General features: G+C 42.5%; 1 protein-coding gene across 4 annotated transcripts in view; it reads right to left on the bottom strand.

Annotated features, from left to right (window-relative positions):
- The window catches only part of RBMS1 (RNA binding motif single stranded interacting protein 1), a 185,252-nt gene that overhangs the window by 92,759 nt on the left and 66,052 nt on the right, over positions 1-26,441 (bottom strand). For 2 of the 4 annotated variants that reach the window (XM_089519905.1, XM_089519906.1), the window contains exon 1: positions 18,168-18,682. The exons of the other annotated variants lie outside the window; for them this stretch is intronic. In XM_089519905.1, the coding sequence (XP_089376031.1) occupies positions 18,168-18,482 (315 nt within the window). In that variant the 5' untranslated portion in view covers positions 18,483-18,682. Of the gene's footprint in view, positions 1-18,167; positions 18,683-26,441 lie in introns of those variants that run through there. 4 annotated transcript variants of the gene reach the window in all.

Raw genomic sequence — 26,441 nt, 5'->3', positions numbered from 1 at the left:
GATATAAATTAAGTTGGTTGAAATTTAAAATTTAATCATAAATTTTATGATCTCACCAATATTTAACAATTGTTTCAGAGGTTATCTGATTTTAAGATTATTATTTTTAGTGGTAATAAAGGCATTTTTCATGTGTCTATATCACAAACTCTACAAAACTTGCCTGAACTTCACAATTATTGAATGAACTAGTGAGTTATATTTTCAACAAAAAGACCATTTAGCAAGTTATGGGTCAGTTTGGCTGATGAGTCAAGATGAGTTGAAATTAATGTTTAAAATGTATCCTGAAACAAGTACTTATGAAATTGCCCCAATTTATTAATGACTATGGAGCATTTTCTTTCAAAGAAATTAGGAGATATTTTTGTGTGGCTATAAAAAAAGCCTAAGTTGATGGACACCTTGAAGGCTATCAGCTTTGGCTGATACGCCAGCTGCATCCTTTCCTGGAACTGAGGGACTTGGAAACTGTGGTACATGCAGTAACTTAACGACTAGATTTCTACAATGTGCTCTACATGGGGCTACCCTTGTGCTTAGTTTGTAAACTTCAGTTAGTGCAGAATATGGCAGCCCAGGTTGGTTATGGGAAAATCTAGAAGTGACCACATTACATCAATCTTAAAATCACTACACTGGCTGCCTATTGGTTTCCGGGTGCAGTAAAAGGTGTTGGTTATGACCGTTAAAGTCCTATATGGCTTGGGTCCATCCTCTTTACAGGACTGCCTCCTTCCGTACAATTCACCCTGTGCACTTAGGTCCTCTGGGAGGAAACTATTGCAACCTATAAAGACCAGATTGACTGGAACCACCCAGAATTGCTTCTCAGTTCTCTTCCCTTACACAGAGAGACCCTATCCCCTTGAGGAGCAGAACTTTAGATGAAGCCCAATATTTCCAGTTAAAAATGCGCTTTTAAGTTATTTCCGCTCAATATAACCTTTGTCAACAGCAGATAGATATTGAGCCATTATTAATATTTAACAATGAAAGACAGTTTGTCATCAGAAATGTTTACTTTGGCAGGATAGACCACCCAAAAAGGGTGGTCTATCCACACCTTGTTTTGCTGTGCGAGGGAGCCATAGCAGACAAACTGCGCAGCTTCCTTGCGCAGCAAAAAGAACCTGCAAAAGCACCATTGTCACAATGATGCCGGGACGTCCGGACGCTAGGCGTCTGTCAGGTCAAAATGGCAGTGCCTGTGTGTACAGGGCACCACCATTTTGACGCCCTCATCACCTACTAGGGGTGAGGCATGTATAGGCCATGTGCCCTCAGCAAACCCCTAGCACATGATGAGCGCGCACTTTAGGCCTGTCTAGATTGGGCCCTTATTAATTAAGAAAAGCCAAGCTAGATCAAACTATAACAGTTATGTAGTCCAGCATTCTGTTTCTACAGTGGACGAGATACCTTTGGGAATCCCACCAGTGAGACCTGAGGACAATTTATTATTTCTATTATAGTTTATATATAGCACTTTAAATTTGCACAGTGCTGTACATACAAATAATAAAATTGATAAAAATGAAACCTGCCAGTGGTGTACATTCTACAAAATACATATAAAACAATAGTTAATAATACAGGATAGAGTTAGATAAAATAAGCAGGCAACAATTAAAAACATCAAATCAAATATCAGATAAATAAATGTTCTCTGAACAGGATTGTCCTCAACTCAGTTTTGAAACTGGTTAAAGAAGTGATGAGCCATGTCTGTGGGGGAAGGAGGTTCCAGGGACAGCAAGTGAAAATGGACGAATCAGGGATGGGGCAGAGAAAATCCTGGGCTGAGACAGCAGACTTTGACTACCAGAATGGAGAGTACGAGTGGGAATGTAAGAAGAAAGAAGTTCAGATAAATAAGGAGGGGCCAGCCCATAAGGCTTTAAAAGTCAGCAACAGAAGCTTATACTAAATACGGAAGGGAAAGGGAAGCCAGTGAAGGGATGATAATAAAGGAGAAACATGGTCAAAGTGATGAGCGGATGTAATAATGCAAGCAGCTGAATGCTGGACAGAAATTAAAGGACGAAGGTGAGAGAGAGGAAGCCTGCCAGGAGTTTACAATAATCTAGTTGGGAGACCACCAGAGCGTGGACCAGGGTCTTGGTAGTGGAGGTCGAGAGAAAGGGATGGATTTTAGCAATATTGTAAAGAAAGAATCTACAGGCCTTGGCTGTGGCCTGGATCAGGTATATACAACAGAGAAGAATCAAAAATGAACCCAAGACTGTGGGCTTCCTGGACTGGTCAGATAGAGATGTCATCAACAAACACACCCACCCCAGTGCAGCAAATGGTATTCAGAAGACATGGATCCTTCCCTGAAAAGTTTTGAAACAGTTGTGTAGAAGATTACAAGGACGTTTAACAAGGACTGGCAGTGTAGCTTGGATTCAAAGATTTCACTTAAGGTGGTACTCAAAGAGAACTTTATTTATGGTATTATGTGCCAGATCAGATCAATACTGTGCAGTTCTGTACTGCCAGAATAGGTAATCCTGTGCTGAGGTGATGGGATTTCCTCCCTTTTTAACACACACACACACACACACACACACACACACACACACACGGAAACCTATTGAATGAATTAATGAAGAATTCCTGGAAAGTGCTTTCCCCCTTTCTGTTAAAATGGCTATAATTAGGGATAGATGTCACTTGACATAAGTGAAATGGCAAGTATGTATTCAATATGATCTTAGTTGCTAAGCTGCATAGTTACAAAATAATAGGATGGTTAAAACACTTGGATGGTTAAAAACTGGAGATTCCTGATATCGGCTATCATTAAAAAATTTTTAGAGAGCCAGCATGGCATAGTGGTTTGAGTGCTGGACTAGGACAACTGAAAGACAGGGGTTCAAATTCCTGCTGAGCCATGTAAACCTGCTTGGGCAAGTCACACTCTCTCAGCCTCAAGGGAAGAGGAAGGCAAACTCTTACAGAACTTGCCAAGAAACCCTCAAGATAGGTTCACCTTAAGGTCACTATAAATCAGAAATGACTTGAAGGCACACAACACCAAACAACATTTTAAAGGGCCTGCAGCATCTTATTGCTTTTGCACAAATATAGATGCAGGGCGTACTGAGTTCAACTGGACTTGTTCCTAGACAGGTAAGAGTTTATAAGAATTCTGTCTATATAGACTGTTGATAAGATTTGGATTGTGTTTATTTTGTGTTGGAACAATAAATAAAAACACAGAAAGAGTAGATCACAAAGATATATGTAATCTCACACTTTATTATTATTATTAGTAGTAGTAGTATTAGTATTAGTATTATTATGAAGATTCATTGAACAATCTAAAATCTGTGCTTTGTATCCATGGGGGATGCATTCCCCCGCCCCAGATTAAAAAAAATGCAGGACCTTGAGTCCCATTGACTTTAATAGCAGCATGACATGCACACACACCCATTCAAAGCAATGGGGCTTGCCATCTGCGGATGGTTAAATCTGCAGGTGGCAAGCCCACGGATATTGAGGGCCCACTGTATTTATAAAATTTATCCCAATAAATTTTCTCATTGATGTATCTATTTATATCTTGAGTATATTTCACAACTGCATTGCAGAAAACAGTTTTGCTACATCACATTTACTTCAAAGGGCACCGCTGAGCACTCTAACCAACTCACAGAAGAAAAAAGTGTATCTTCATGAAATAAGATTGCTTCAATCACTTTTTAAAACAACAACAACACATAAAACACAGTGGGTGAAGTGGTTCTTCTTCTCAAGCACAAACATAGCCATATTGTTTTCATAAAGGTAATTTTTATAAAGCAAGTGGTATGTTGTTTCACAAACAAGAGTACAATAAATACTCAATTAGATTAACTTGAACCCTATTTAAGAAGGTGCAAGAAATCAGTTACTCCAAAATATTCTAAGTGAGCAACACAAAGGAGTAAACTGCTTAGGCATATGTAGCTAAAAAACAAATGAGCTCTAGCAGGTAGAACTAAGTCTACAGTCAATCAGCAGCATTATTGCTAGCTTGTCAAACAATCCACCTTATCTCAGCACTTCTCCCCAATGGTAATCAAATGTAACTTAAGGCCTGACATCTAACACAAAGAAGTTAAATTTTAAATTCTAGGCTAGCAGGGAGAAAGTAAATTTACCTCATCCATGCTTCAGATGTATACTGTAGTTCTGAGTTGTGCAGAGTGTAACTGAGGCTAAATCCTATGGTTAGTCTCAAGAAGAGCAGATCTACAGAATCAATTAAATGATGACCAAACAAGTCCCACTCATTCTGTGGGTTTCTTCTAGTTGGGAACAACAATTTGGTTTAGCTCTTAACAATAATATCACAGAAGCCTTATTTAAAAAGCATGTATGGTTTTAAAAATATCAGCAATGCAGAAATAAATGCAATCAAACCTATCCAACTTGAAATGATTGTAAAAAAAAATAATAAAAAATACCACCCTGCTTTTAAGAGGGGAATATTACAATCTGCTCTCTCAAGACATCCCAAGAAAACTGTTTGAACTCACAAACTGTTAAAACCCAAATGATAATATGATCTAGTCCTTCAAGCGATAGTAATATACACAGTGACTGAATGATCTTGTACGTATTTTGGTCTGAAGGGACACAATCCGTAGCTCTGAACAAGCATGAAGGCATCCTTGACAGGAACAATTACCCTATGAAAAAGACATCTAAGATGCCAGAATTTGCCATAAACAAGAAGCATATTCTACTTAAATTCTCAATCCTCAATTCCAAAATTTATGGGTTTCTCAGTATGTGGCTCTTGCACATCATCTAGCAGCAATTTTTAATATTTTCAATAATTATTAGGAGTATTCTGCTATTACATTAACAATAAATGATTGTGGCAAAGACATAATTCTGAAACTGAGAGCTTGTTAATATAAATGCTAAATCAGGACTGGCGAATGTATGACTATCCAAATGTTGGACTGCAACTCCCATCATCACATGCCACTGACTAATCTGGCTGGGCCTGACAGAAGCTGCAGTTGTGCTAAATAAGGACCAAGCATCCTACATACTGCTACCAACCTGCCAGTAAAATAAATATATGGCAACCATGCAAAGACAATTTGCAGCTAAAAAACAGAATTTTCCCAGATATGCCTGTATTGTTCTAGAGCAGCAATTCCCAACTTTTGGTGCTCCAAGTGTTTTGGACTGCATCACCTATAATTCCCATCTGTTGACCAAGTTGGCTGGGGCTCTTGGGAGCTGAAATGCAAACCAAATGGAGAACCAAATGTTGGAAACCATTATTCTAGAGAGAGAAAAATTCCATATTGCCCTTATATTCACAGACACACTTTCTTCAAAAGCTGCCAGTGACAGTATCATTGCGCCAGCAAAGTATATTTCTTTAAAATTTGTATCTCAGTTTTCACTGTAATTTTTCCACAGAAATCTGCAGACCCTTCTTGGTGGGGTGAAAGAAGAATAACCACATAACAGCGAAGCTGACACAGCAGATCACTAAAGGAGTCCAAGGCTGTGGGCACAGCTACTAAAGCTGTGCCATCAGTCAACAGAGGGCATGGATATTAGCACTAGAAACGATCTAGAAGGGCCTATAGAGGAACACTGGATACTACCTTATACTGAGGCTTTTGGTCTATCCAGCGCAGTACTGTTGACACTGACTGGTAGTGACTCCCTGGAGTTTTTGTCTCCAGCATTCCTTCCCAGACAGGAATCTTTCTTAGCCATCCAGAGTGGCCAAGGTTGAACCTTTTGAATGCAAAGGAGACACTCTATGGCTAAGATTAAAGAATCATTTGGGAGACTTGCAGATGATAGTTCACAAAACAAAATCCCTCACCCCTCTGCCAAGTCTCAGATTGAAAGGCAGCTTTTGTGGGTAGCAGGCACACCATCATGTCCTTCCTGGAGTGGTGGGGGTGGTTAGATCTTCCAGCAAGCTGCAGGTGTTCCTCCTACCCCCACCCAAAACATGCAACTTTCCCTGCTTTTGTAGCAACACATTCACAACTAATGATTTTAAAAAGCTAAACTGTTGCTAGAATGGGTGCAAAGAAAGAACTGTCAGAGATAATACATTTTCAGTAAAATTGTAACTATACAAGAGAAAGTGAATATGTTGCCAAGTACTTCTTTACATGTTGTAGCAAAAAGTAAACTAGATGAGGCTCCCTCTCCACTCTCAAGTGGTGTACATACTCATGTATCAGTCTAGAAATTTTAGTCAAATGGTTGACTCAAAAAAACTTGGGACAAACGATCCACTGTCAGTGTAAATACGGTAGAACTCTTATCAAAAAGGGAACTAGCCCATTCTTTGAATGGAGTGGCAAAAAGCAAGAGCTTAGTCCACTGTGGGAGTACCTAAACAAACCCTTTCTGCTATGGCACAATTTATGGCTTTTTTCAAGGTCTGGGTGTGAAAATGGAGGCAGTGGCAACACTTTGGAACTTTCCCTTATAGGAGAGCCAGGAGGAATTGTGCTTTGAAGGATTTAAATAAAACATTTATGTATGTCTACGAGCTGTTCTAGGTTAAAATCAGGCAAAGTTATCACATTAAAGGTAAAGGCTGCAATAACTGCTAATGTAGGGGCTTGACAGACTGCCCAGAAGGGTGGACTGGAGCCACCCATTTTTCCTCCTGAGGTACCCCACAGCAGCCAAACTGCACGGTGCCCCTCTGCAACAAAAAGAGTCTGCTTTTTACTGCGCGTACCAGGCACGATGACTGCACTATTGGCGCATCGGCACATGTTGTTGATGTGGCACCGCGCTTGCATCATGATGGCGGCCCCCATGTGGATGGGAGTCTGCCATTATGGTGCTGCCACCGCGCGCTAGAGTTTGGGAACGTGTGAATGCTGTGTGCTCCCAAACCCTAGATTCAGCACCAGGACGGCACTTCGTACAGGTCTGTACCGGGCTGCAGTCACCACTTTCTTTTCTTTGCCTTTACGTCCTATTTGACACATGTACATTTTCTTAGCCCCTGCTCATGCCCGGTCACCTCCCCCACACATTGCACTGTCATGATTTACCATAATTTCCTCTTAATCCATCCAAGCATTAAGGTGAGCACAAACAGTTATGCCTGCTGGAATTTTGTGAATTTGGCATAATTTTCCTTTGCTTCCTCTTTTACATGCCTTGTTAGTACTGCTAAGTTTTACCCTTGACTTATCAAATGAGTCATAACAAAATCCATAATTTTGGCCTCAAAACCTGCCATTGACTTATACATGAAGTTGACATATAGTCAAATATATATGATATTTCATTTTTCCTCTCTCACCATACCAAAATATTTTAAGCTCCAAGCTGGTGGAGTCAGCAGGAAGAAAATTAATCCTCTTTTTGAAGCACCAAAACAAAAACAAAACAAAAAAAAAACCAGAATGCTAAACATTAGCATTTTAGTGCATAATATACCCTGGGAGCAAGAGCACACACAATGCAACCTGATCTGGGTCTCCTTGACTAAACAAAACAGGTCCTATTTTTGTTTTCTTGGCCTTTTTGTTTTTAATGAGCAACCTTGGCAATATTTTAATATAATGATAACACAGAAGAGGATTCCTCTCCTCGCACCAGTCATTTTGTACTTGTTACTGTTCACCTCCTTTAAGGCTCAACTTCTATAAATGTTACAGACATAGTTTCTTGCTTTTGATACTTTTATTTTTAAATGCAACATGTTATGATTTTGCCAAACCTATGAGTTAATATAGAAGTTAAATAACAAACCACCTAGGGCAACTAATTGTCTGCACTGGTATAACTAAGAAACTGTATTGTGCTTGTGCAAATATTGTTTTCATACTCTGAAAGCAATGTAAGTGACAATCTTTTTTTTTAAATCAGATTTCTTGCCAGCCTTATCTTGATCTTATTTGACTGAGACTGAATAGGTAGGTCTGGGAACAGAAGATGATATTAACATGAATAAAGCATTAGAAAAACTCTAAAACTGTTGTAGAAGGCGTGTAGTATTCTAGCCAGCAACTGCCAGCATTATACTTTCTGCTGAATTAACAATGTTGGTTCTCCACCCACTTCTTTCAGCTGTCTGCAGCACATCCCTTCCCTTTCCTGTTGCATCAGGAGACAGCAAATTGAGAGCTTTCTGCAGGGTGCAGCTAAATTTACCACAATACAATGCAATCATCGAATGTAACCTTCCCTATAGCAAGTGTTTCAACCTCTTTTTTCCATTCAATGAAGTACAAACCCTCAGACATCGTCTATGTGTGTGTGTGTGGGGGGGGGATATTATTTTGGCAAGTATTCCTATGAAAATATGCTTTTCACTTGTGATTCTCTCCTCTGAGTATCTTCCCTTTATAAAATGAAAACATCTGCTTGAGATAGCAAGGCAGAAGTGTTCTATGGATGAATGCTTTCCTGATAGTTGTGGTGGTATTTCACCAACACTCACTTCTGCCTGCTTTGCTCAAAGTGGTTCATGACCCAGAAAAGGTTAAGAATCACTGCTCTAGAGCCATCCAGAGCCTGATTCTAAAGATCAGAGACACAACTACTCAAATTAGTCCCAGAATTTGTTTTGAATATCATGACTAAATGGAGGTCACAGCCCTTCCAAACATAAATCCACTTCTCCTTCTCCTACCTTCCAGCTTTCCTCATTCTAGTAATATAATTTGAAAGAAGAGTGTTACTTGGTTAGAGATCAGAAATCCTGACTAACACACTGCAGAACACTAATATTTGCCAGCAAGGATTGATCAACCTTTTGTCCTCCTCTTGTTTCAGTGACAACAGAGTTCCAGGGTCTCAGTAGGGAATCTTTCCTATCTTTGAAGTCCTGATCTTTTTAACTGGTGATGTCAGGAAATGGACTCAGAACGTTCTGCATGAAAAGCTTATACTCAACAGAGTATGTATGAACATATTCCATCAACCCTGATGTTATTGAGCCATGTACGATCTCTTAAAAAACAAGTGTCTGTGTGTAAAAAGGATGGTAAGCACAAGGGAAAGCTGGGTACAGTTCAGTGTAAGTTCTTAGAATGATTCTGATGTTTTAAAATCATGACTTAAACAAACCAACAAAAAAGAAAGAAACACAAGCTTTGCTATTCAACTGTAGTTATAACCATAAATAGGCTGTGTTTCTAAGAATACAGTACATGCTTTGGAGAACAACTTTGTTTCTGTGTGCCTTCTAGTCATTTCTAACTTATGGTAACCCCCACACCATGAGGTTTTCTTGATAAAATTTGTTCAAAGGGAGGTTTTTGCCTTTGTCTTCCTTTGAGGCCAAGGTCACCCACTGGGTTTCCATTGGCAAGCATTGTTTTGAACCCTGGTCTCCAGAGTTGTAGTCCAAATCTCAAACCACTATACCACACTGGCTCCTGAGTACAACTGAATGGGACTTAATTTTGGTCTATAAATATTTACAGGGCTATATAACAAGATACCCAGTTCAGTATAGCTTGCAGTTTATATTAAACCACTTCCTTTGGATATAAGGGCCCTTGGTCCAAAACACACTGCAAAAATAATCCAGTTTGAGACAGCTTTAACTGCTCTGGCTGAGTGCTAAGGAATCCTGGGAATTGTAGTTGATTGTGGCACCAGAGCTTTTTGACAGAGAAGGCTAAATGTCTCACAAAACTACAGTTCACACAATTCCCTAGCACTAAGCCAGGGCAGTTAAAGTGGTCTCAAACTGGATGATTTCTGCAGTCTGGTTTTGACCATAACCAACTGGAGTTATTCCAGTCACAGAATATAATTTGACCAGGGCTATTTTTATTACCAGAAGAGCCAGGAGATTAATTTTGCCCACAGATCGACTCTAGGTCTTGTGGTGGTGGACCCATACACAAAGCTTAGGAGGCGGCATGGTGTGGGGCACTGCAGACACGAAAGGGGAGTTGCTAAAGCTTCCTTTTTTTTTTTACTGTTGCATTGAGAAAAGCCTCCACTGGGTCAAAGACTTTACTGCCACAGGGCTACACCACTTAGATAGAGCCTTAAGATAAACATTTTTTAAAACCCTGAAAATATATGCAGTTTACATTTGGACTTTTCTACCTTGACGTGCCTTCAAATGCATTTAGACAGCACTCATGTGATTTTTGGATTTCAATGCTATCTTTGGCAAAACTCTGGAATCTGGTCAACTAAATTTGGTCAGTTTGCCAGTAAAACAAATTTCTAAGTACATTTGCACATGTTATGATACCTGCTTTATAAAGCATGTATAAAGTAGTGTCAAAAATATTCCACAATAAAGAGATGTATGATTCTGGCAGATGCTCATTGAAGGAAACAAGTGTGAGATTCTGTTCAACAGAGTGCAAGTAAGGATGTACCTGAAACACTAAGAATTTCAAACAAGGGAGGCAACAATTCAGTATAATTTTTTTTAACAAAGCAAGCACTGATATACAAAGGCAATTAGAAGACAGGACAGTTAATACTACTTACATACAAAAAAAAAAAAAAAACCCCACACCAACATAGATGTCCTGCAAAGAGCTGAGAGTTACCTATTCCACCTTCATCACTTTGCAAGATGTTGGTAAACCCTTCACTAGCCTTTACAATAACAGTGTTTTTCCACAGTCATAGGGTCCTATGAGTTTATTTCCCCACCAATATACTGCTGCTGTTGTTAACTGCCATCAAGGTGGCTTCAACTTATGGGGACTCTATCAATTAGAACCCTCCAAGACATCCTGCTGTTAATATTCCTGCTCAGATCTTGCAGTCTCAGGGCTCTGGCTTCTTGGATCGAGTCAACCCACCTATAGTGTGGCTGTCCTCTTTTCCCACTGCCTTTAACTTTACCAAGCATTATCATCTTTTTAAAAAGAGTTGTGTTATGCCATGACATTTTCCAAGTACAACAACCTCAGTTTAGGCTTTGGGGATTTTAGTGAGACAGGCTTGATTTGCTCTCTGACACATTTATATGTCTTTTGGGCAGTTTATGGTATCTGTCATTTTATCCTCCAGCATAATATTTCTAATGAGTTGACACTCTTCCTTTAAGCTTTCTTCACTGTCCAGTTTTCACAACCATACATAGCAATCAGGAATAGTACACTGATAATACATTGTAGCCAAAAAAATTTAAAAAATAATACATTCCATGTTTTGCTATGGCTCAAAAAATAACAGGTGTCACATATGTACAGCAACTTAAAAATATTTACAAATGTTAAATTTTGGAGCAACTGTAGTAGAGATATACTCTAGAAACTGATTAAGACCAAGCAAAACCAGTATCAGCTACAAGACAAACCAGTTCACAGCAGGAATAAAGAGAAGCAACAGCTCAGCAGTACAGCTGGTTCAGTTTGCATTTTAAAGAGCTTCCGCTTTAACATCCAGGAAAGACTTTGGCCTAAAATCTCTCTCCCGCCCCTTCTTAGTTTAAGAATTACCACATAGAAAGCAAAACCCACAACTAAGTATCAGTGAAAAAGAGAAAGATGCCTGTTTACAATTATCTGTCATACCTCACATATCAAAATAAAATGTATGACAGACACATGTAAAATTATAGCCAATACTTCTATATGAATATTGTCCTTGACGTTGCCCCTGGGATTCTTAAAGACATTGTCAGTGTAAGTGGAAGTAGTATAGTACAGGACCACAGAGTCTGACTCATCCTCATCTGGCCAGCTCATACAGGTTTGGAATAATACATTTAGATGCATTCCTCATAAGAGAAAATATAAATTGAGGACGTGAGCAACTGGCTTCATAAGCTCCATCTTGCCAACACAGATGTGCCCCCTCCCCCCCCCCCCCAAATCATGAGATTAGCATGTAGATATCTCACACACACAGTGGACCCTTGTTATATGCTGGGGTTTCGTTCCCCGTGGATAACAAAATCCGTGGATGCTCAAGTCCCATTAAATATGACATAGCAAAATGGTGTCCCTTATAAAAATGGAAAATCAAGGCTTGATATTTGAACTGTATACTTTTTTTGAACATTTTCAAACCATGGATGCTTAAATCTGTGTATAAGAAGGGCCGACTGTATTTCACTTGTGTACCTAACATAGGAAAATACAACTGGCCATAATTTTCAGTGTAGGTCCAAAGGCAACAACAGAAATGCCTGCACATTTACCATGTAATGTGACTAAAATTTCCTACCTGGCTCTATCTTCTATGCAGGAAATTTGCTCTTTATCTCACCAGCAGTCCCACTTTTAATAGGATTATTCCTGAGTAAATGAGTTGTGGACTCATGCCTAAAACACTAATCTAGAAGACAACTGTATATATGTGTGTGTGTGTGTGTGTGTGTGTGTTTATAAGTTCCAGTATGACTAAGGACAACAAAACTTTTCACATTAAATGCACACACGTATAGTTCTTTACATTTTAACATTCTGCATGTTATAAAACAATTTCCATCACTTTGGTCAGGATTTTAGCAGAAACCAGAATGTATGATACAGCCCTGCTAGGACCAAACCTGCACACAGTGATTTATCAACAGCTTTGCATGTCAGCCTCTAAACAAGGCCGAGTACTAAATCAGTGTTAAATTCCTCACATGCAGCTACACCCAGTTAATCTGCTTGAATGCAGCAAACTATGTAAATCTGCTTATGCTGGTGAGATAAATGTTACACTCATCAAAATGTAACAACATGCAGCAGAGAAATACTGTTACTTGAGAAAGGTGAGATCAGGGGTTGAAAAAAGAAGAGCACCTCACAAAGCTGGTTGTCTTACAACACCTTGAGTCAAGCCATATTCTATAGGTTTAAAACAACAAAATGTACTTTTATCCCAGCTACATGTTGTCATCAGGCTTTCTTTTGAAGAAATCTGAGATGAGTGAAACCTCAGTTCCTACAAATGTCTTATAATTCCTAATCACGTTTCTCCACCAGCTCTAGAGATGCCAGCTGTGCAGAATGTACACAAAGCTGTGTTTTCACAACTAAAGCATAGATCTGTTTTTTTATTTTTCACACGTGTAATTCAAATTCAAATCGACATCTGAGAAATTGCTGTGTGTCTCACACCAATATTCATGAGAGACAAAACTCCACACTAAAACCACTATTTTCATCAGCCGTGAAAACACCTTCAGTCTCTATTCAGATCTACCAGGAGACTCAAAGAAACAGTTCCAATTTACACAAAGCAAGCAGGAAAGTCAAATGATGAAGAGATTTCCAAAGTTGTGCTTTTTAAAAACTTTCTTTGGAAAAGAGCTGAAAACTGACAATGTGCCTTTTTGCTGGTAAAATGACATTTTAATTTTAAATATTATCTACTGGAAAGCATAGAGAACTACTATTGCTTGAATGGCTGTTAGCTGAATCATAAAGAAATATAATCAGAAGGAAAAGAATAGGCATGCATGCAATTAATCTATACTACCCCCTTAATCTGGTGCTAGTTTCAAATCTCTTTAAGTAACTCACTGTAGCGTACTCCATTCCATCCATGATGCAGGAAAATCCTGTTTAACAGATGATTTCAGAGAGTGCTGTTCATCGCTCATTGTAATATGCTAGAGAGTACAGTATGCAAAGGGATCTTGCAGCACCTTTGACGAAAGAAAGAAGTTCGTAGCATGAACTTTCGTAGACTTGAGGAAGTAGGCTCAAGTCTAAGAAAGCTCATGCTACCAATTTCTTTCTTTCAATTAGTCTCAAAGGTGCTGCAAGATCCTGTGGCATACTAATTTTTCAGACTAAGGGTCTGAACAGACAGGCCAAAATAAAGCTGCTTCGGGTCACTTTGGAGGAATGCTGTTTAAATGACACACACATCTTAAGAGGCCAGAAGCTGCGCCAAAGCTGCGCTCCAGTCCTTAGGATTGGAGTATGGTTTTGATGTGGCTTCCAGCCTCTTAGAACACATGCATCATTTAAGCAGCATTTAAACAGCATAATACAATTAGCATTATTTACAAATGACCTGAAGCAACTTTATTTTAGCATGTCTGTTCGGGCCCTAACACGGCAATGCCTTTGAATGCTATAGTACAGAAAGAGACAAGGCACTACCTATTCCTTTGTGACCTGAAAGAGTGCATGCTGACTGGCTCCTATGAATAACACATTAGAGAAACAGGAAAGTTGTATAGCAGGTCTTTGCTCACAGTACTGCAATTACACACTCCTTTGTAGCACAAACAGGTTATTTTGAAGGCATTACTTTCAGGCACATATGGAAGACACATGGGCATTCTTTCAAAGACTGAAATTACCATTCAGTCTACACAATTTGATAGAATGTGTGCTTCCTTTGGCTTGCACATTGTCACATGTTGTCAGTTCCCACAACAGGACAGCTCAATAAGCATCTCTGCAAACAAATAGGTCTTCAATCATATATCCACTTCCTCTCCCCCCTCCTCCTCTTTCATTTCTCCCATTATTCTTATTATGTGCCTTCAACTGAACCACAAGCTGTAGCAACCCCCATCATAGTATTCTCTTGGCAAGGTTTATTCCAAAAATTTTGTTATTTGCTCCCTTTTACTTTCAGAGAGTGTGATTTGCCTAAAACCATTCAAGGTTTCAATGTGTGAGAGGGGATTCTGGAGTCCTAATGCATCAAGCTGGTTCATCATCTTACTTGGTAGTAATCCCATTGCACTCAACTAGACCTATTTCCGAATCAACATGAATAGGGTTGTGTTAAAGTATAGTAAAAAAAAACTGTCTCAAAGAAAGCTTCGTAGTTAGGGATATGGGCAGGGATTTTTCACGATGGTTAAGAGAGTTAATATAAGAACACGTGTGTTTTAGTCAGATTGATCTGACGCCTCTGTTGTATTTACAAAATATTTTAAAATATAAAGCATTACATAGGAAAAACTCCCAAATTCTGTCACTGCATACTGTCGCTTGTTTCTTCACTCGTTTTTTTTAAATAGAGGACAAATTGGAGAAATATACTGATCTTGAAAATGAAAATACAGATCATTCCAATTTCTGAAAAGAACCTGGACAATTAGCCTTATTTACAAGCAAAAGCCAGATTTCAGTGCACGTTTCTGACTATTTAAGTACGGTCAGATCAAATCAACTTTTATCCCCACGACTGATAAGGACTTCAGCAAAAACTGAGATCATAAAGCACACTCCGAGTGTCCAGTTTGCCCCAATTAAAATCAACAGGAGCTTATCCAGACTAGAATGGAGGCACGCTCAGCCCTCGCCCAGCCCCGTGTGGGAAGCATTTCACCAGAGAATGACTCCATGCCAATAAAAGGAACCTTTGGTACCCAGGTCTTAGGACCACATAATGACGGGGCATTCACTTCCCCCCCTTCTTTCCATTGAAAGAGAAGTCTGTTTGTTTTTCTGATTCAGTCAGCCCTTTTAGCTCTTTGAATTCAAGGAGCGCGCTGTGAAAAGGAGAGCATCTTATCGGTGTGTTCCAGACCAGCAGGCCGGCTCACATCCGCATGCAAAACATACAGCCCTTCCAGTAAAAGGCTCACCCTCCTCTGTGCTTCCACCCCACCCCCCTTTTCATCACTAACACCCCACGGTGCCACTGAGAAATCAATGAACACACAAGGCTCTCAAGAAGGGCCCGGCTTAATTAACTAGCTTTTCAGACTTCCAATGCTCCCAAGCATTTGTTTGCATACTATTTGCAAGAATGGAGCAGGAGTAGAGTTATCCTTACTGTATCATCCACACAGCAGAATCCCTTCTGAGAGCGAGAGAAGGCTCCCCTGCTGACTAAAACCAACAAACCAATTCCTTTCAGAACTTAACTACGGTACTGGCTGAATACTTGTTAAAAATGTCAAGTTAGCCCAAATAAGTCAGGACTGTTGTCATATGAAAGGCTCTACAGAATTCCCTACTTTTAACAAGGCTAAAAAAAAAGGTGGGAGATTTAAAATTAATTAATGGAATTTTAAAATGAAACCTGCATTGTGCATTATCAGTATCAATTCCCTTATCTGTTTACAACCAAGATGAAACAAAGGAAGAGCCTACTATGGATTCATTAATTCTTTTTATATATTAAATATTACTTTTATATAGTACATATCACATGTAAAATAAAATAAATTTCTAAAATAAATATTATGTATGTAAAGTGTATAGTGTATAGGAGCTATATGTAAATTATATTGTTTAACTATATATAAAATGTAGTTTATAGTAATAGTTTATAGTTAATATGACTAGTTTAACTATACTAACTATTACCATAATCTCACTGAAATCCTTCACAATTACTAATTCGTTCTTTTCAGTGACAGGCAAATGTTTCAACACATCTCTGGAAAAGCAACACTTATCCACTTCTCCCCACACATCCCAATTTCTTGCTGGTCACCTTTGAGATGGTTTGAGGATTATATATATATGTGTGTGTGTGTGTGTGTGTGTGTATGTATGCATGTATATTATTATTTTGATTTTATTGTATTTTATCATACAAATGTTGTGTACAGAAGCCAAATCTGCATGGAAAGTATGTAAACTGGCTTATAATGAACTGGCTCATAATAATATATGAAGTGCCTCATAATATACACACATGCACACATGCATCTATGTAAACACACACAAAATATTGTGTACAATGAATGAACTGCCTCATTATACACACACTCACACATATAAATACACAGATGAACTGGACCATAATAATACATGAATTGGCTGATATACACATACACACACACAAAACTGTGGACAGAAGCCCAATCTGGATGGAAAAGAAGTGAACTGGCTGTAAAATCATTGTAAAGAACTAGCTCTCCTCCCAAGAAATGCCTCCCTTTTTTTATAAAAGCAAAGCCCAGAGGCGCTTGGCCTACTGAAAGGCCCCTCCGTTGAGCCCCATCAAAGCTCCGTGTCAGAGCCGGCCTGGGCCTTCGCTGGGAGCCCCTTTTCCCTGGGGCAACAGGGGAGGAGGGGGAAGGGCTGCGGCGGGGCGACCAAGGACGGCTTCCCCTCCTTCTGGCTCTGCCTTCCCAAAGCAGGCTTCCCTCCCTGCAGATCATGGCAAGGCAGCGCTCGAAGAAGCCGCCATAGCAGCTGGCGTTCCGCAGGAACTTTCCGCGGAGGCTTTTCTGAAAAACTAAAACAAAAGGGCATCTCATCCCAAAGTAGATCTCCCCCTGGAGCCAAGTCCCAAGGGCCTACTCCATGATCTCAGGACACTTCCCCTCCCTCCCCCCCCCCCGTGGATAATAATGCTGATGGTCATAGTAGTAGTAGTAGTAGTAGTAGTTCTAGTATTTTTCAGAGAAGAGCGCAACGGTGGGTGGCTCTTCCTCCTCCTCCTCTTTGGGGAGTTGCCATTCCTTCCTGTCTCCTTTGGTAGAAACAGTCACTGTTGAGCTTCAAAAGTTTCGATTTCAAATGGCCCTCTTGGAGGATCCTCCTTACAATTGCCCCCAAACAACTTGTTGCCCGAGTCTCTCCCTCCCTTTCTCTCTCTGGGGTGGGTGTGTGTGTGTGTCTCTCCTGGGGGCTGCCCTCCCTCTGAAGGCTGCCCAGACAGAGGCCCTCTTCCTTTGGGGAAAGTGGCATAAACTGGACTCTCCTCTCCTGCCAGAATGGCTGCAGCAAGGAGAGCAGGGCTGTCTGCAAAAAGGGCGTCACACGACGGGACACAGCGGCAGCCTCCCAGGGAAAGGCCAGCGAAAGCAAGCGAGGGGGGGGGACACCCAAACACACACACACACACAGAGAGAGAGCCAGAGAGGAGCCCTGGAGAGTCACTGGGCGGGGAAGCAGGGGAAGGAGAAGAGGAGGAGGAGGAGGAGAGGAGAACAGGAGAAAGAGCACAAGGAAGGGGGAGGAGGAGGGGGGAAGAAAAGAAGAGGGGGAGAGGAAGGGAAAGAAGAGAAGGAGGCGGAGAAAGAGAAGAAAAGGGGAGGAGAGAAGAAGAAGAAGAGCAGGAGAAAGAGGAGGAGAAAAGAAGGAGGATAACAGGGAAAGGGGACGAAGAGTGGAAGAAAAGAAGAGGAGAAAAACAAGAGAAGGAAAAGGGGGGAGGAGAGAGAGGAAAAGAAAAGAGGAAAGAAGAGAAGGAGAAGAGAAAGAAAAGAGGGAGCAAGAGAAAAGAAGGCGAAGAAGAGGAGGAGGAGAGTTTTCCTGCGGAGGCGCATCCCGAGGAGGGAAGAGGGCGAGAGGGAGGCCGCTTACCTGCTGCTTCCTGGGGAAGGGCGCCCTGTTGGCCGCTCCTCCGCCCGCGGGAGGAGGGTGGCTGTTGCCGGCGGAGCTGGCAGCGCTGGAGCTGTTGGGGAAAATCATGGCCCAGCCGCCGGAGGAGCCCGAGCTCCCCGCCCGCCGGAGGAGGAGAGGAGGCAACTTTGGAGGCAACTTGGCCGGCGAAGCAGCAGCAGCAGAAGAGGGAGGGAGGGCCTCCTGCTCTTCTCTGGCGCTCTCCTCCCTTTCCTTCTCCTCTTTCTCCTCCTCCAGCAGCCCTCCTCTCCTCTCCTCCTGGGCTGGCTCTCTCATGCAAGGCGCCTCTCCCTGGCTCTCTTGGGGGAAGCAGCAGAAGGAGAGCAGCAGCCCAGCTGCCCAGACGCAGACCCCCTCCACCAGCTTGCCATCCAGAGTCCCTCCCTGGCTTTTGCTGATGGAGACGGCCTTGGTGGAGGCTCTTTCCACAGCAGCACGGGCTTCCAGTGGCCTCTCAACCACCGCCCAGCCAAAGCAACACACACACACACACACAGAGAGAGAGAGACATACACACACACAGGGCGCGCAACCGGGAGGAGGAGGAGGAGGAGGAGGAAAGGGGTGGAGGAAAGAGGACCAGCCCAGCCCAGGCACCACACCGCCGCCTACCCGCCTCCCAGCTGCAGCGGCGCCTGCGGGGCCTCTCTCCCTTTCTCTCTCTCTCTCTCTCTCTCTCTCTTCTGGCCCAAAGGGAGCGGAGCTGCTGCTGGGAGTCCCAGGGGCATCCCACCCCACCATTGGCCCCCTCCCCAGTTCACACTACAGACAGGAGACTGAGGAATGCGCCCGCCCTTCCTTCCTTCCTTTTCTATTTCTTCTCCTTCTCCTTCTTGTATTTCTTCTCCTTCTCCTTCTTGTGTTCCTCCTCCTCCTTCTTTCTTTCTTTTTTGGCACCCATGTGACTTGTAATTCACAATCCCCCTATAAACCCCGAATGTAATAACGCTCATAACATTGTGACCTAAAACAATGAGCAAACTTAAAACCACTCTCCCAAAATGGCAGGAGCATAAAATGTGATGTTTTTAAAGAAAATTTTAAAAGAATTTCTTTCTTTTTCTTTCTTTTGGCAGTAATGTCACTCGTAAATCTTAGTTCCCATATCAAGCCCCCCAAATGTAAAGATGCTAATAAGTTGTGAGATAAAGCAATGGGCAAAATTAAAATCACACCTTCAAATGGCAATAGCATGTGCGCAGCCTAAATGCTTCTTTACATAGACATAGTGAAGGTTTGGTTAAAATGTGATTTTTAAAAAAGATTTTTTTAAAAAATTAAAATTTTAAAAATTTAATTTTTAAAAAAAGTTTAAAATTTTGAAATTTTAACTAACTTAAAAAAAAATCCTTGTGTCTCTCCTGCTTTCCCCTCCCACTGAGCTTCACCATTTCTTAAAGCATTTTAAACAGATACAGATGAATGCCAAAAGGTAGGTATTTTCAAGAAGTGGTGCCATTGCTACTGAGGGTGTCCCCCGGTGTGATCCGCACCCCCTTTTTTGTTGCAGGAACTGGCCTACATTTCATTCTTCTGCCCAGGACAAGGTGGCAAGAGCTCCTCACCACAGAGAAGGAGGACAAGGCATCACAAAATGGAGGACTTCCAAGGAAAAGGGAGGACATCACCCAGTCTAGCAGCTCAAAACACTCCTATAGAATTAAATCTATGCTGCTTGACCATGCTCAAAATGGAAGGCATTCTGGAATCCCTCCTGGAACACCGTGACCAGATGTCATCCTCCTTTGTCAGGATCTGTCCTACATTTCAGCCTGAATAGGGTAAGGATAAATCCACGCTTCTTTGCATGCTCCAAAATGGAGGGCGTTGTGTAACCAGAAGTGGTCCTATAAACCACCTCTGGCCACCTCCTCCTTTCCCTGGAGCTGCCCTCCTTTTCAGCCTCCTGTCCGGGGCAGGGTGACCAGAGAGAGGTCCTCACTGCAAAGGAGGGCAAGGCACCACAAAGTGGAGGGCCTTCAAGAAAAAGGGACCCAGTTTAAAAAAGCTAAAAACCTTTATGAACATAAATCCATGCTGCTTAGTCATGCTCCAAATGGAGGAATTCCTCCTGGACAGAAGGCTTTCTGAAAGGTTGGACAGATCCTGGAAGAGGAGGAGGGCCTCTGGTCACCCTGGTCCAAGAGGAAACCCAATATGTCCTCCACTTTGAACATGGCCAAGAAGCATGGGTTTATATGGATAGGAGTGTTTTTAGCTTTGATTGGGTCATGTCTTCCATATTTCCTTGAAGTTCCTCCATTTGGTGGTGCCTTGGCTTCCTTTGCAGTGAGGACCTCTGGCCACCCTGCCCTGGACAGGAGGCTGAAATGGAGGGCAGGTCCAGGAGGGATTCCCAAATGCCCTCCATTCGGAGCATGGCAAAGAAGCATGGGTTTATTTCAGCTTTTTATTGGGGAACGTCCTCCATTTTTTTCCTTGAAGGTCCTTTCTTTTGCAGTCACCTGAAGGAGGCTGAAATGGAGGCAGGTCCTGGAAAAGCAGGAGGAACACCTCTGGCCATGCTGGGCCCAGGAGGGATTGCAGAAGGCCCTCCATTTGGAGCATGGATAAGAAGCATGGGTTTATACAGTACTTTATGAGTGTTTGGGGCTTGCATTGGGCCACGTCCTCCCTTTCCCTGGAAGGTCCTCCTTTTGAAGGAGGCGAGGTCCTCCAGCCCCTTCCCTTCCCAGTGGGATGGTGCCTCCTGCCCGACTGCCTGCCTCCTGCATTCCGCGCATTCCTCAGGGCAGCCAGCCAGCCACGCCGCGCGCTCCCGGGATGGCGGCGGGGACGCGCCCGCGCGCTCCCGCCACTATGCTCTGCAAATCGCGTGCAGCGCCAGGAAGGAGGAGGGGGCTGAGTGAAAGAGAGAGGGAATGAGTGGGAGGGAGGGAGGAAGACAGACAGAAAGAGGAGGGAAGGAGGGAGGAAGACAGAAAGAGAGAGAGAGGAAGGAGGGAGGGAGGGAGACAGAGAGAGAGAGAAGGGAAGGAGGGAGGAAGACAGAAAGAGAGAGAGAGAGAGGAAGGAGGGAGGGAGACAGACAGACAAAAAGAGAGAGAGAAAGGAGGGAGGGAGGGAGGAAGACAGAAAGAGAGAGGGAGGGAGGGAGACAGACAGACGAAAAGAGAGGGAGGGAGGGAGGAAGACAGGCAGACAGACAGAAAGAAAGAGAAATGAATAAAAAGGAAGGAAGGAAGGAAAGAGAAAAGAAAGGAAAGGAGGGAGGGAGGGAGGGAGGGAGGGAGGGAGGGAGAAAAAGAAGAAAGGAAGAAAAAGGGAAGGAAGGATGGAAAAATGGAAGGTAAAAGGAAGGAAGGAAGAAAAGAGAAAAGGAAGGAAAGAAAAAAGAAGGAAGGACTTTTCCTCCTCCTCCTTTATCTGCAACCCAGGCTTGGCTGGGACTCCTATGATATTGCCCTCCTTTTGCAGCCAGCCCTCCACGGGGAAAGCCCAAGGGGCCCTTGCCGGCCCCAAGGGCCCAGGGGGACCAGGCAAGCAGGGCCTCCTTTGCCAGGTCCTGCCCTCCCTTTCAGCCTTCTCTCCAGGAGGAGTGCCAAAAAGCTCTTCCATTTGGAGCATGGCTGTGCTCCGTGTTCCTTGAAGGTCCTCCTCCTCCTCCGGGGGCCTCTGGTCACCCTGAGGAGAAGACGTCCTGGGAAAGGAGGACCTCTGGGCGCAGGGAGCAGAAGAGTAAGGCTGTATCCACACTGGAGAAACACCCCCGTTTGGCACCGCTTTAACTTGTTGTCTGGCTCAAGGCTATGGAATTCTCCAACTCCCAGAATTCCGTAGCCTTGAGCCAGAAAAAAAGAATTAAAGCGGTGCCAAACTGGTGTATTTCTCCAGTGTGGATGCAACCAATGATAGCTCTCCCCCCCCCCCTCTTTAGGTGCTCCATCTCGTCAAGGCACAAGTCCTTTCTGACTGATGGCAAGCCTATGGTGGGGTTTTCTTGGCAGGTTTCTTCAGAGGGGGTTGGGGAGGATTTGCCATGGCCCCCCTTCGAGGCTGAGAGAGTGTGACTTGCCTAAGGTCAGTTTCCTCAGAGGGGCCAGGATTCGAACCCTGGTCTCCAAGCTTGTAGTCCCAACACTGAAACCACCCTGACACATGCTTTGGATGGGCACAGGGTGGCCAGATGTCCTCCTTTTCCAGGACCTGCCCTTGGAAGCTAAGCAGGGTCAGCCCCAGTTTGGATGGGAGATCCCCAATGAATGCCAGGTGCCCGAACTATATTTATCCAACTATAGAGACTCACAGAATTGGAAGAGACCCCAAGGGCCATCCAAGAAGTCCAACCCACTGCCATGCAGGAACTCAGCCTTCAGTCCAGGAGGAGTTCCAAAGTGTCCCCCATTTTGCACATAACTAAGCAGCACGAATTTACATTTCGTTGGAGGTGCTTTCAGCTTTTATTTTTGTAACGTCTCCATATGTTTTCTTGCATGTCCTCCTCCATGTTGCAGTGCCTGGTCCTCCTTTGCAGTTATGAGGTCCTTTGGGAAGGGCAAAGAGGAAACGACAAGGCGGCAGGCTCTCTTTCTTCCTCAGCCAAAAGGGAGACTGTAAGCTGTCTGTCTGTCCTACTAGTGGCAGCAGGGCGAATCTGTGTGCATAGAAACATAGAAACGAAAGGGAGAAAGAAAAGCAACCCCCTCTTGACTTGACAGGGCTCCAGCCCTTGTGCCAAAGCCTTGTGATCTCCAGTAATATGATCCCGACACAGCCGCAGCAGACCCAGGTTGCGAAACCCACAGCGCCAGAGCCTGCGGTTCCTCAAAAAAGGCCCCATCTAACAGACCCGAGTTTTTTTATGCCTAAAGGCACCCGGGTTTCCTCTGATCTAGGAAGCTAGGCAGGGTCAGCCCTGGATAGTCCTTGGATGGGAGACCTCCAATGAAGACTAGGGTGCCCTAAATATATTTATATAACTATATAGAATCCTAGAGTTGGAAGAGATCCCAAGGGCCATGATCCAATCCAACCCCCTGCCATGCAGGAACTCACAATCAAAGCACGCCAACAGGTGGCCATCCAGCTTCTGTTTAAAGACCTCCAAAGAGAGACTCCACTACTCTCTGCTGGAGTGTGTTCTGCGGTAGAACAGCTGTTGCTATCCTAATGTTGAGGTGGAATCTCTTTTCCTCTAACTAACCCAATACCAGGTGCTCTGGGCTGTATTTCAGAGGAAAGAACTGGCAAAACCACCTCTGGGGATTCCTTCCATGAGAAAGCCCTAGGAAATTCATGTTTTCACAGGCAGCTTGGCAGGCAGCTTGATGGCACATGTGTGTACTGTGTGCCTTCAAGTCATTTTCAACTTGTGGATACCCTGACGCAAACCTATCATGGGGTTTTCTTGGCAAGATCTGTTCAGTGGAGGTAGATTTGAATTCTTGGGTCTAGCGTGGGGAAACTGGTTGCCCAGAGAGCTTCAGTGTCAACTCCCAAAAGCTGCAAACAGTAAAGGATTGTGAGAACTATAATACAAGCTAGAGAGCTAATGTTTCCTCATTCTTGTGGGAAATGAACTCCACTCACTGGCAGGAACAGAGCTGTTCAGAAATCTAGCCTAGAATTAATTAAAAGACAGTGGTAGGAATCTTAACACGTACTTTATATGTCCTCCTTGAAATGTACAGACCAGCCTTTCTCAACCTTTTTAACTTGGAGGAAACCTTGACACAATTCCCAGGTCGCAGGGAAACCCTTCATAAAAACTACCATAACTACTCCTCAAAAATGTCACCCTGTCCCTCACAACCTCTCGCAGAATCCCTCGCAACTTCTTGTGGAACCCTGGTTTAGAAATTCTGGTGTAGATCCTGAAATGGGAGTTTTTTTGTTTGCACTGGCTACAAAACTGGATGGTCGGGGTGCAGACAACCACTAATATGAATATGATTACACTGGAAATTACTGCTGAGTAAAATAGCCATAAGTCAGAAACAACCTAAAGGCACACAACAACAGCTGTCCTGTAGAAAGTCCTTAAGCATAAGAATTTGGACAGGGGTAACATTTGGAAAGGAGAGCCAGCGTGGCATAGTAGTTTGAGTGTTGGATGATGTCTCTGGAGTCTGCATGCCCACTAGGCCCTGGGAAAGTCACTATTTCAGCCTCAGCAATGGCAAACCTCTCAAATTTTGCCAAGAAAACCCCTTAGAGTCACTGTCAGAAACAACTTGAAGGCACACAACAGCAATAACAACAACATTCAACTTGAAAGCAATAGTTAAAAGCTTATATCCTTCAGGAACATTGAAGTGATGTTCCTGCCAATAACCCCATATGTATTTACTAAGAAATATATACTGTATCCAATGCGATTTATTCCCAAGCAACAGTGGACAAAGTTATGGCATTCACTCCCAGAAAAATGAATCTAAGAACAACTTTGAAGAGGAATTCTAGGTTTGCCTAATATTCCTCAGTCCTCTTTGCATTACTACCTAGCTGTGCAACTGTGCCAATTTCAGGGATTCATAAGCATCAACTCACTCAAAATCTTGCAGCAAAAACAACTCCCTTGTTGTTGTTGATACTCTACCCCCGCTGCCCCACAACTTCCAAATTAAAATGATTACAATATAGTTTTAAAAGTCGCAAAAATCAATGTTAAAATAGAATTAAACTACTAAACAGTATTAAAATAATTAAAAACAGTACAGTTTAAAACAATACAGCACCCTCTTAAAAACCTTCTCCTTAAACACACACACACACACCCTTCAGTCCTAAAAGCCTGTCAGAATTAAATAGTATTTGCCTACCAAGGGAAGAAGGGGGTCATTCTAGCCTCTTTAAAAAGCTATTCCAGAGCCTGGGGCAGACACTGAGAAGGCCCTACCTCATGCCTTCACCAACCATATGTGGAAGGGCCTCTCCTGAGGATCTCAGAATCCAACCAGGCTCATATGCGGACATATAGCCTGTCAGATATCTTGGTTTTAAGACATACATGGATTAATAGGTTATAAACAACACTTTTGAGTTGTGTTGGCAAACAGTCCAGCAGCTGGTGGAGCAGGGGAGATGTATGATCCCTGTACCCACCTCATTTAACATTCTGGATGCAACTCTTTGCACCACATGAAGTTTCAAACACTCCTCAAAGGCAGACCCATGTCAAGGGGATTACATTAATCCAACTGGGATGTAACTAAGGCATGTGTCACCAATGTCTTATGGCATCTTAAAGACCAAACACATTTGTTACGCTACAGATTTTTGTGGACTATTTATGTCCAGAAAACACATGCTATAATACATTTGTTAGCCTATCACGGGTCACAGGTTTCTTTGCCGTTTCAGGACAAACAGTTACTCATCTAGGGTGGTGTACAAAAGTGTGAAATATTCAGTTTTAAAAACAGCCATAACATAATGCAACGTAACAAGCCAATTTTATTTAAAAATACTAAAATGATTAAGAATGAAAGTTAAAAGTCCTAGACAAGTAGGAAGGAAGGACTGAAATGGCCAAAGTTGTCTGTCCTGTCAAGTTCCTACAGGTGTCCAGAGCTGAGAGGTTCCTGTAGAAGTTACTTCACTTGAAAGTATATTCTGTCATTTGCATAATCATGTAATGGATAGAAGGGGAATAGGTATACCTTTGACCATTTCATAAAAGCTCTGAATTTGTCTTGAGCTTTCTGTCATGATGGCATTACAACCACCACTATTTTCAACCGACTGCACCTATTGTCTTCAATTATGTTCTTACACTGAATGGTGGTTCTGTTCAAGCTGTCCTTAAAACTGCATTTTAAGCAGTATAGTCATAACTACTGATATAGTTTTGCGAATGCATTTCTTTAACAAATGTGCATAGAATTAAGAACTGAATCAAATTTTTTTCAGCATAATTTTACTTCCATACATTTTTTCCCAGTTAAAGGAAACAAGCTTTATTTGCCAGGAAGAATATAACTGTCAGTGTCTTAAACCACAGAGAAGCCAAGTTGTCAAGGAAATTCAGCTCATTTGTGATCATGTTCGGCTGCCTTCAATTGGATTTACTTTGAACCAAAACACGTGAACAGGTAAAGTGCATGAACAGAAATGTGCAAGCCTTCTGCAGATCAAAATCAACAATATAGTTGCAGGACTTTAAACAGTGTCAAGACAGGCATCATTCAGAGGTGCTTTAGTTGTGTATTCCTGGGTAGCAGGGGATTGGATTAGATTTTCCTTGAAGTCCATAGAATCCAATTCAAGGATTCT

Source organism: Sceloporus occidentalis, unplaced genomic scaffold, assembly GCF_023333645.1.
Source record: "Sceloporus occidentalis isolate IW3139 unplaced genomic scaffold, rSceOcc1.0.p SCAF_4, whole genome shotgun sequence".
Lineage (NCBI taxonomy): Eukaryota > Metazoa > Chordata > Lepidosauria > Squamata > Phrynosomatidae > Sceloporus > Sceloporus occidentalis.
The sequence above is the reverse complement of the archived record's forward strand: the minus strand, read 5'-3'. Positions and strand labels throughout refer to the sequence as shown.